At 32.1% G+C, this 12,329-nt stretch overlaps 1 protein-coding gene across 20 annotated transcripts in view; it reads right to left on the minus strand.

Annotated features, from left to right (window-relative positions):
- egf (epidermal growth factor) overlaps nt 1–11,831 on the minus strand; it is a 47,980-nt gene extending 36,149 nt beyond the window's left edge. For 4 of the 20 annotated variants that reach the window (XR_012389429.1, XR_012389428.1, XR_012389423.1 and 1 more), the window contains exons 1-7: nt 11,057–11,309; nt 5,821–6,020; nt 5,316–5,497; nt 3,545–3,772; nt 2,751–2,950; nt 1,489–1,602; nt 1,280–1,402 (exon numbers count right to left, since the gene is read on the minus strand). Coding sequence is in view for 8 of the 20 variants with exons in the window: in NM_001365528.1 (NP_001352457.1) it covers nt 1,280–1,402; nt 1,489–1,602; nt 2,751–2,950; nt 3,545–3,772; nt 5,316–5,497; nt 5,821–6,020; nt 11,057–11,198 (1,189 nt within the window). In the remaining 12 variants the exon portion in view is untranslated. 20 annotated transcript variants of the gene reach the window in all.
- Between the last annotated feature and the right edge of the window lie 498 nt (nt 11,832–12,329).

Raw genomic sequence — 12,329 nt, forward strand, 5'->3', positions numbered from 1 at the left:
AAATGCGCTATATAAATACACATTACATTACATTTAGTTTCAGAAGTTCGAAACAGCTCACTAAAGCAAACTTTGTGGGAAAGTTCATTTTGGTCCTAAACACCTTTGAGCTGCCTTTGGTCCGTGGTGATTACACAATAGGTAGGCGTGTCCTGGGAAGCTGCCTTCTTTAATGTGCATTGTATTGACACAGTTAAGAGTCAGACAAAAAAAAAACATTCAACACAGTAACACTCAACATGAATATACTGGAGGGTCGAGTAGCAGAGCTGTATCCACACCTGTACTATCACACGCTGAGCGATTTTAAAGCATCACACACCAGCTGAGAAGTACAACCACATAGTTTGATAAAGTTCTCAACTTGATTCCACTCAGAGGCCATGACGAATAGCGTGCCGCAGTGGTGCTTCTCATTGGAGAAGGCTGTTTGCCTCATATGAAACTGTTATTGTTTCACAGCTGCCATTGTTGTCGTGTTTTGGAGTCCACTCAAGCAATGTGGTGCATTTATAATCCCGCATACTGCCACTTTGTGGTGTTGGAAGGTTGGAAAACAGTATACTATTGCTTCACTTTTTCAAAGTTCTTTTTGGCCTCAAAATAAATAAATAAATAAATAAATAAACAAAATTAAAAAAATAATAATAATAATAATTTTTAACAGGGTATATGCAGGAATCCTAAAGGTAATTTCAATACCCTTTTAAGACTTTTTAAAGACATTCTTAGAATATTTTAAGACCTCATCACCACTTTTAGTTTGAATCATTATCAAACCTCTACCATAATAAACAGTTGTTAATATTGCGTAGTTGTTTTCAACAACAGGCTTCAGCCATTGTTTAAAGTCATCTTTCGCCAACCAGGAGTACGCAAACTTACATTATCCCATTTTGCTGTCTGTTTCGCTCTATAGTTTCACTACATGTGGAGAGCGTCACATCACCTTTCCTGCGTTTGTTACAAATTACGTAACATCTCCCGGACGGAGGAGATTAGCCAAACATATATACCTTTTATATAATACCTTTATACCTATATAATAGCTTTTAATATCTTTTAGGGCATAAAGGGTCTTACCAAAACAAAGGAACTGGGTTGTCCTTTTTTTCTGGGTTGATAGATGAAAGGACCTAATTACAGCACTTAAAGAAGAAAAAGTTGTATATGATATGTCCCCCTTTATAATGATTTATCTCTCTCGCTGACCCATAACTTCTGTTTGTATGCTGAAGCACTAGTGTTTCATAATTCATTCCATTTTCTTCAGTCCTACCTTGGCAGGTCTTTAAATCGGGCAGTAACAGGTAACCCTCAGGACAGGTGCAGAAGTAAGAGCCCGGAACGTTCTCGCATCCCAGAGAGCAGCCGTGATTCCATAGGGAACATTCATTGACATCTAAAATCCAACCAGAGGTTTGAACAAATGAATATGAAAGCTATAAATTTCTACACTCTGATTTATAAGAGAAACCGAGGCTGTACCTTCACAGATGTTTCCATGTTTACTGAGGGTAAATCCATCCTTGCAGCCGCAGAGACCAGTGTCAGTGTGACTGGAGCACACTTTCACACACTCTCCTGTGTGTCGACTGCAGCCTGAACAAAAGCAAATAGCATCTCATCCAATGCACAATCCTGTGATGCGCTATAATCTTGATCTAATTTATGATTTGTTTAGATATTTTGAGTGTAAATACTCATTTTATTGGAGCAATTAATCATGTTTTTTATTACAATACATTAGGGAGATACAATGTGTTGTTCTAAATTATTATCATTGTAGATAAATAATAGTAATAATAATTAAAATGATCATTATTTCCTTTTTAATGATATATTTTGTATTTAAAATTATTACAATCATTCATTTGTTCATTTTCTTTTCAGCTTAGTCCTTTTATTAATCTGGGGTCACCACAACGGAATGAACCACCAACTTATCCAGCATACTGTATGTTTTACGCAGCGGATGCCCTTTCAGCTGCTACCCATCCCTGGGAAATATTATTATTATTATTATTATTATAAATATTATTATTATTATAAAAGCTAAATAATAATAATTAAAATATATATTTTATATAATTTATATATATAAATAGTAATTACAATATGGATTTTTTAATGTTTTGTTTACATATTGTGGATGTAAATACTTAATTGCAGTTTTTGTATGTTATACACATTCATGTTTTGATTGTTTGTTTATTTATTGCCACATCAGAAACTTATGGCTTTATCACTTATTGGCTATGAACTATACACTTGTTTTATAATTATTATTTTTTTATGGATATAAATAATTAATAAATAATTCAGATAAATATTGCATTATATTTTGTTTAGATTTTTTGACTGTAATTATTCCACAATAATTTATTGACTGCTTTAAGATAATTTTAATAACTTAATTGCATTCAATATAAAAAAGTTAATATATACACAAATAAATGAAAATAATAAATAATTTTTTTAATACTATATTAGCAGATAGTGAAGGTTAATTAATTATAGTCAATGAAGATTTATATTGCTGTAATTTAATGCTTACTGTAAGTAAATTATTAAATGACTGCCACAGATTGGTTATACATAGTAGAGGGGTGAAATAATAGGAGCAACATAAATAACTGTGACAAATAATTAAAAATGACTTATTCAAATGTTTTGTTTAGATGATCTGAATTGAAATACTTAATACAGCATATATTATCAAGACAATTATGTATAATCATATAACTAACCGGGTGTAAAAGGAGTTTCCACCACCGGTTGATTGATGGGATGCACCACTTTAACATCAGCAGGGGAATGTGGCATCCTTTGAGAACTGACATTCTCTTGTCGACCCCCTGTGTACTTGTTCAATCGAGTTATTGTTTTTGACTTTGAGTCTGACAGATACACATAATCCAAGAAAATCGTCATTCTCAGAGATTGAGGTCTAGAAGTAAAACACAGAGGACGTTTAAACCACAAAACACTTCTGTCTTTACAATTATAGCATAATGGCAACAATAATAGATACTACAAATATAAAATAGGCACAAAATATTGCTTAATATTGCTGCTTAAAATTAATTATATCCGTAGATAGGATTGGATATTTAATTATTATTTTATTTTATTTATTTTTAATTTTTTTTTAATTTTAAGATAACCTTTATTTAACAATCAAATAAAAAATTACATGCATGACCGTAATACTTGAGTCTGATTGGTCAATCATCACATTCTATATTCTAAACATTTTTGCATAATTTTAATTGCATACATTTTTGCATATATTTGAATTTCATACACATTTTTGCATAATTTTAATTGCATAAACATTTTTGCATAATTTTAATTGCATAAACATTTTTGCATATATTTTAATTGCGTAAACATTTCTGCATAATTTTTAATTGTATAAACATTTTTTCATTTATTTTAATTGCGTACACATTTTTGCATAATTTTCTTGATGTTAACTTCACTCGTTGTTTTTATAACAAAATAATGTTAGCCTTAAATGAATTATAGATCTCAGTTATACCTGAATTGCTGATTAAAGACATTGATAATGTTTCCATCATAGTTGCAGGAGCCCATAGCAGTGTGTCCTCTTTGGCCTTGCTGAACCCAGAAAAGTCTCCTGTCCCGGTGGTCAACAGCCAGAACCTTCAGTCTGTCCGCTACTTTCAGCACTGTGCTCATCATTTTACCTGTCATGTCTGATCGCTGGATGCTGGAAGTCGCTCCATCTGACAACCAGAAAATATATCTGGAAAAAAGTTGTGACAGCAATTTTATTCATTTCTGTTACCCTAAAAAAACTCGACAAGATTTTGAAGCATTCATTTCGAGAAAATATTTTCACGCCCAACAATAGTATCAAAACAAATGTAAAAAGAATTTTAATTATACTATTTTAAATATAGATATAAACATTATGGTGTATTAAATATTATAAATGTTAAACATAAACATAAATACACATATGTTGTGTGTATTTGTGTGTGTGTGTGTGTGTGTGTGTGTGTGTGTGTGTGTGTGTGTGTGTGTGTGTGTGTGTGTGTGTGTGTGTGTGTGTGGTGAATGTATGTGTAAATATCCAGTTAATAGAAATGCATTTATTTAAAATAGAAAGCTTTTTAATATGATAAATATCTGTACTGTCATTTACTGTACATTCTATTTCATTTAAATATTTTTATTTCAATATTCCTTGCTGAATAAGTAAATAAGTAAAACGAGCCCATTAAAACTGACCAAAAAAGTTTAATTTGCATAAAGATGTTTGCTTTCTACACTGACTAAAAAAATGAATTGTATTTACTACATTTTTTTAAGGTAACGGTTTATATTGGCTGAATTTAAACAGACAAATAAAATTAGTAATGTTCAACTTAACTTGCTTTTTTAAATTTAGCCGATTTTTTTTTAGTCACTGAATCTGTTTTTTCACACTGTACATTACAATTTTGTAATGAATTTAATTAAGGTAACATTGCAAAAATGTTTGCTCTGTTTATTTGTTTCAACATATTTATTTATAAATATGTATTATATATATTTATTGTTGTATTTACAATTATAAGATATTAGTTAAATGGTTAATTTTACAATATAAATATTTTAATATTTACTGAAACTAATTTCTATCCACATTCCTCAAGGAATATATCCTAACATAGATATATTTATACTAACACTAAACTGGCTGCTGTTTAAACTCAAGTTTGATTTTCTCTTCACAGACCAGTCCTCAGAAAGATAAGTCTGACCAGTGTTCATCTATATCGTGCTGTTTGAGACACTCGGTCAGATCTACACTTATGTGCCAGCCATGTTCGAAGAATGTGTCCATCTGAAAGCTCCAGCATTTATAGCTAGAGAGCAAACTAGGAGTGGAGCAACACAGTCATGAGAAGAACTGTGAAAATGACAAAGCCTTTAGTCATCCTGATTCTCCCCTACACTTAACAAACTGAGAGAACAGAGTAAAAAATGTCAAACATGTTGTTGCGGGTTACACGTCTGACCTACTGCACCACAGGCCATGTCTCAATGTAATGACAACTCTTTTTTTTTATTGCCAGCATTGAAGTCCATGTACTTTCATGTAGACGTATTCATAATAACTTTTGTCTACATTTCTTATATTTTATAAATTACTTAAAAATATTTATATTTTAATCAAAACCACACATAGAAAATCCTGAGAATTTTGAAGTGGTCTTCTAATATTACCATTAGTATTATTATTTTAATTTTAATGAGGGCTTGAAATTTTCCTTTTTCTCAAAGATATTAATTACACTTACCTTTCATTTGGATCAACAACAACACCTCTAGGCTGAGACAGATTTCTCAAGACAACTCTGTCGTTCCTGCCATCAGTGTCCATTCTCTGTATTGTTCCTTCATCTGCATTGCTCCAGAGGACTAAGTTTTCAATCCAGTCCACAACCAGACCCGTGATTCCCTTCACTGAGGAGAGAAGCTTCTGAAGGAAAGGAAGAAAAGAGGTTCCAAACTTTAAATAAAGCTCTTTTTAACACAATTATCTACTATATTATTTTGGACCTATTATACATTTGTTCTCCCATATGACAAAAATATTTAAAAGAAAGGGTGTGGTGTTAACATAAGGCATAAATGAAGCAAACGAAACATTAGCAGGGGACATCATACTTCATTAAATGACAAAAATATTGAAAACGTTTTTTTATGAAAAGCACTAACGTTACACACCACCTACATACACGCATACATAAGTTACATACAAACACACAGGTAACATATGTAACGTTAAATATGTAACGTTACCTGTCTCCGTGTTCCATCTAGTCCTGCTCTTCTGATTTGTCCTGTTTGTGTGTCCGCCCAAAACATCGTCCACTCACTTAAGTGAAAGTCCAACAAAATGGACCTTCCCGCCCTGGAAACGATTCTTCTCCGGTCCCCTCCGTCGAGGTTCATTCTCTGGATGCTATTTCCGAGGCCGACTATTAGATATGGCTCAGGTTCTTAAAAATAATAATAATAATCTTTTATAAACTGTCAAAATGACAAAAAACTCAATTAAAATCACACTGATTCTAAAACAACTTAAATTAAACTGCACTGCAACAAATCCTGAAAATATAGCTGACTAATTATTAGACCATAAAACACGGTAAGTTATTCGAGCTTACAGACAGTATTTCATCTTTCCTGGAGTAAAATTTAAAATTTCTGTCAGCCAGTTACAAAGTGCTTTAAATTGTGGGGCGTGGTTGTCAAGGCTTGATTGGTTGGATGGTAGAAATGTTGTTTCATAATAAAAGGAGTATATATATATATATATATATATATATATATATATATATATATATATATATATATATATATATATATATATATATATATATATATATATATATATATATATATATATATATATATAATTATTATTATTATTATTATTATTATTATTATTAGCCCCCCTTTGAATTTTTTTCTTTTTTAAATATTTTCCAAATGATGTTTAACAGGGCAAGGAAATTTTCACAGCATGTCTGATAATATTTTTTTCTTCAGGAGAAAGTCTTAGTTGTTTTATTTTGGCTAGAATAAAAGTAGTTTTTAATTTTTTTGAAACCCATTTTAAGCTCAAAATTTTTAGCCCCTTTAAGCTATTTTTTTTTTCTATAATCTACAGAACAAACCATCGTTATACAATAACTTGCTTAATTACTCTAACCTGCCTAGTTAACCTAATTAACCTAGTTAAGCCTTTAAATGTCACTTTAAGCTGTATAGAAGTGTGTTGTAAAATATCTGGTAAAATATTATGAACTATCATGGCAAAGATAAAATAAATCATTTATTAGAAATGAGTTATTAAAACTATCATGTTTAGAAATGTGTTGAAAAATCATCTCTCCGTTAAACAGAAATTGGGAAAACAATAAACGGGGGCAAATAATTCGGGGGGGTTAATAATTCTGACTTCAATTCTACTTCTTCTCTACTAGCCAATCACTATAGACAAGGAAAAAAGCAGTGCTGCAGGTTGCTACAGCACTAAAAATGTACTCAAGTGAAAGTAAAAGTATACATTTTTAAAACTACTACAGAATTATTAGAGCCCCTGTTTATTTTTCTCCAATTTCTGTTTAACAGAGAGATTTTTTCAACACATTTCTAAACATAATAGTTTTAATAACTCATTTCTAATAACTGATTTGTTTTATCTTTGCCATGATAAAAGTAAATAATATTTGACTAGATATTTTTTTAAGACAATTCAGCTTAAAGTGATATTTAAAGGCTTAACTGGGTTAATTAGGTTAAGACAGGTTAGGGTAATTAGACAAGTTATTGTATAATGATAGTTTGTTCTGCAGACTATTAAAGTAAAAAAAAATTGCTTAAAGGGGCTAATAATTTTGACCTTAAAACAGTGTGTAAAATATTAATAACGACTTTTATTCCAGCCGAAATAAAACAAATAAGACTTTCTCCAGAAGAACAAATATTATTAGACATACTGTAAAATGTCCTTGCTCTGTTAAATATAATTTGGGAAATATTTAAAATAACTAAATAAATAAATAAACGGGGGCTAATAATTTTGTGTGTGTATATATACTATTGTTGTTGCTCTTTAATATAATAATTATGTAATAGTATATATAATTATCATATTACCATACAAATGATATATTTTTATATTTTCTGTAGAGAGTGAGAGAAATATTATTCATTTATTTTTCTTTTTTTTAACATTTTGCTTAGTGTTTTTGTTATATTGAACAGATTAATCATAACTGGGATACTTTTATTTTCAGATGTTCATCTGCAATTTTAAAGTTGAAGAGTTAGATGCAAAAACCTCTAAAAGCCACTTGATATTCTTTCTAAAAATTTTCATTTTTCTCTGACTCCTGTGTGGAGGCTCAGTAATTTTACTTTTATATTTACAAATAAGTTTTTTTTTATTGCCTTTCGAGTGAAATACTTGAACATAACCATATGAGGCTGAGAAAAATGCTCATTTTAGTAGAACATTTCAAATGACATTTAGAGGTTTTTGCCTCTGAACACTTTATATTAAAAAAAAAGGTTTGATGTTCATAAACATTGTGTGTATGTGCGTTTGTGTTAATGCAATAAACAGATTTCAGCAGAAATATTATTCTCATTAAATTTCCATTCTGAAGTATTTAATATTTAACTGATTCTCACACTTTTTTGCTCTCTTTTTTCATATAAGAGAAGAAGTGCAATATATTGTTTTGAGGAAGAAAGCTTTACGCTGATTTTACTGCATGTCAGAGGCTGTATTCACTAAATGAAATCAAATAGCATTAACATGAAACCTCCATGAAACCTGATGGTGTGACCCTAAACCAATGCTGTTTGATAAACGAGGCCTGTCAGCTAACAAATGCATTCTTCCATGCTCATAAAATTGCTAATTATTTTCCTTTTCTGCCCTACCCGTGTTATCAGCTATAATGTCACTTGGAACGTGAATTGGTGTGGCTTTGTGACGGGTCTTTTCATGCTTTAATGGGGAGAGACTCACACATCCATCTCACAGATGCCTGGAGAACTAAAGCAACTGTATCCTAGCAACCTACACACACCAATACAGAGCATTGCACAAACACACAGACATGTTGCTTGGATGAGATGAGAAAAATAATGAAAAATACAGAGATGAACAATCCGACACTAATTACCAACAGATTGTATGAGTATGTTACAGTAACATATGAAAACATTACATCTTTTTTTTTTTATTCATATTCAAAACACACTGTCATGTAATAGAGATTTAGGAGATTTATATTCATCTGCATATTCAGTAAATGTTATGATTATGATTCATGAAGGGAGGGTCATTTTTTTCTTACTAGCAGAACTAATGAGTAGTTCGTATAATTATTTATCTCTAAATAAGATTTTATCACTTAACAGACATCAAATGACCATCTTTTTATATAACAATTTACCCAAACTCATTCAAAGTTCTTGTGCTCATCATTATATTGCTATATGCATGGCTTTGGGAAACACTTTTTATTTTTATTTAGCTTTTTCACTAAATTGAACAGTAAATGTGACCACTGAGCTTGCAATGAGCATGTACACAGTTTGATAAGTTTTGCAAATATTCTCTTTTCAGAATTCCTAAATCTCATTTGAGGTTTTTGAGCTAATAGATGTAAACATGCGATCTCATTTTTGCATTTTAACAGTTCCCTGATCAATATTAGGACAACTGAGCAATTCTGTAATCCATTTTTATGACAGTTTCAATGTGTGCACTCTCAGAAATAAAGGCACGTGAGCTACACTGGGGTGGTATTCAAAAGGTACAAATTTGCCCCAAAAAGGTCCATATTCATACCTCAAGGGTACACATTAGTACCTTAAAGGTACAAACGTGTTTGTCTTAAAATTTTAAGGTATTAATATGTACTTTTGAGATACCAATATGAACCCTTCAAATGTGTACCTTTTGAAAAGGTACCACCCCAGTGACAGCTCACGTACCTTTATTTCTGAGAGTGTGTTACCAGTGATGAGCAGTATTTATGATACATGTATTTCAAATACGTATTTTAAATACAAAATAGTATTTTGTAATTTGTATTTGATAGGACTGATGAGCATGGCTTAATGCTTTGGATCAAAATACTTTAGTGTCTTGTATTTTTATATTTTTAAAATACTTTGTAAGTAATCTACATCACATAAATGCACCCTATAACTGGTGCTTTGGATGTTATTGACTCTTCCATTTAAAAAATAAATTGAAAAAAATCTCAGAAGACAGAGTTTACTGTACCAATAATAGTAGTTTTAGATGGATTGCTAATGCCAAATGTTTGTTGTTAAAACAAACAACATAAAAGTAAGTCCTAGAGTGGCGATTCCTACAATACTTCATTGGCTGTTTTAAATGCCAGTAGTTGATCAGTAGGTCCACTCTACAGTTAATGAAGAGGAAAGATGTAAGCCTTAAGATGTCACAACATATGAAACACTAATATTTAATAATCCAAAACTCATAATAGTGTTTAAATTGAGTTTTGAAGAGTTCAATAGCAAAAAAAACTAGCTTTCTGAAAAATTCTGTGTAAACAAAAAAATTCAATTAAGTCTTTATTTAACACCCGTTTAAAATATTAAGAGGTCCAAAAATAATTGTACAGAAATGATGGCAATTTTACTGACCACATTCGCTATCAAACATTGTTTACTCCACTAAGTCAGTTTATTGGGGAAGGGATTGATCGAATAAGTCTAATTGATGGAAGATTTGCAAAGAAATGTCATGTTTCTTTGTAAAAGAATTTTGTAGTATTTTTTAAATATTCAATTAATTTTGATATATTTTGTTGATGTATTTTGTAGTTTATTTTGATACACCTAAAATTAAGGTATTTAGTATTTTATTTTAAAATACATTTTGATGTTTTTTTTTTTTTTGCCCAACCCTGTGTGTGTGTGTTCTAGTTTATGTGGTTTACAAGTGTACAACTGAATATGTAAGCTGCTTTATGAGGACATGTTCCGTCCTCATAATTTAAAAGGCTTAAAAATAGTACTATAATACTTAAAAGGGTCTTTGGACATTTAGATTTTGCCACAGGTTGGGTTTAGTGGTAGAGGTAGGGAAAGGCCATTCAATAAGCTTTTAGTTTATTAACTATTAATGTCCCTTGTTTTGGGGAATAATTTACACTTAGGTTTGGAAATTGAGTATAGGTATGGATTACATTTTCAAACAGGAATGATGTTCCAGGATTAACATAGTAAATTCATTCATTTTCCTTCAGCTTAGTCCCTTTATTCATCAGGGGACGCCACAGCGGAATGAACCGCCGACTTATCCAGCATATGTTTTACATAGCGGACGCACTTCCAGCTACAACCTAGTACTGGGAATAGATTAACATAATGCATGAAATGAAATCCAGTATTGCATTCTACACAGCAAAACGACACCCCTAAACACATTTAACGTTACATCCTCAACATTTCTAAACATCTCAGATGCACTTACCCACACAATTGAAGTTTCCAGCAGCCCAGGCTCGTCCACCCCAACATAAAGCCTCCTCGGCAGGGCCTGAAGCTCGTAAGGGGTCCATACTCACCATCCACGACCACAATCCAAAAGTGAGCGCTATCGTCCTCCAGCACATAATCTTATCTCAATGTCCACAGGCCTCTCCTCTTAGGTATTTCCTCGATCGCTGCACCACACCATACAACCATAACCCCCAAACATCTTACACACGCCACTCCAGCCTAATGAAAACCTGGGTGAAAAGACTACAAAAAAAAAAAGAAGCAGAAAAAAAGAGGTGTCCTTTCGGTTTGGTTCAGATCCCTACACACACACACAAACACACACACACACACAGAGAAAGTCTCAATCTCTCCTCTCCTTCTGCTCTCTAGCTGTTTTGGAAGCAAAGTATGAAATTCCTGACAGTCCCATGGTAAATTTGACACATGGTGAGAGCTCAGAAAAGAGCTTACCCTGGTGTAGGACTTTGAGGCTGAACAAAAACTACACTTCTGCAATTTAAAAAGTCACCCTAAGTTCAACCTCTTAGTCTATCTCTCTCTCTTTAGGTTTTTTTTGTCTGTGTGTGTGTGCTGTTCATGAGTAATGGGATGTTCCCTCACACAGAAGCTATTAAACTAGTGTTGTTGTGTCTGCATAGTCTCTGTGAGTGAATGGAGTTGGCGATGAAGGTGGGGCTTGTAATGTTTGCTATTAACCCCGCCGAACGCAATCTTATTATGCCAATGACTGTCATATTGTGGCAAGAATTAGAGGTATTGCTCTGGGAAAAATGCAGCAGTGCTGGGACAATTGATTCAGTGTTGGTGGAGGAAATGCGGTATAATGTCGGCTCTGATACACACACACAGGATACGAAGCTACAGAATTCACTGTATGAGTGTGAATGAGCTGATAATTAAAGTTGTTATAGACACGCTGAAATAAATATGGAAGCTGGTCCTTTATGGAATAAATACCATCCTTTTTTGGATTTGTTTTTTAAGAATTTGTATTTCATAAGTTAGCATAAGGTAATTCATTCGTTCATTTTCCTTTGGTTTAGTATCTATTTCAGAGATCGCCACAGCAGAATGAACCGCCAACTATTTTGGCATGTGTTTTACATATGTTTGGTATATTTTTTATTTAAAAATTCTCAAATGGTTGGCGCAATAGCCTAGTGGTTAGCGCGCTGACATATGGTGCAGTAACATGTCAGGGTGTCCTGAGTTTGAATCCTGGCTCGAGGACATTTTCCTAT

The sequence above is a fragment of the Danio rerio genome, chromosome 14 (genome assembly GCF_049306965.1).
Source record: "Danio rerio strain Tuebingen ecotype United States chromosome 14, GRCz12tu, whole genome shotgun sequence".
NCBI classification, from domain to species: Eukaryota; Metazoa; Chordata; class Actinopteri; order Cypriniformes; family Danionidae; genus Danio; species Danio rerio.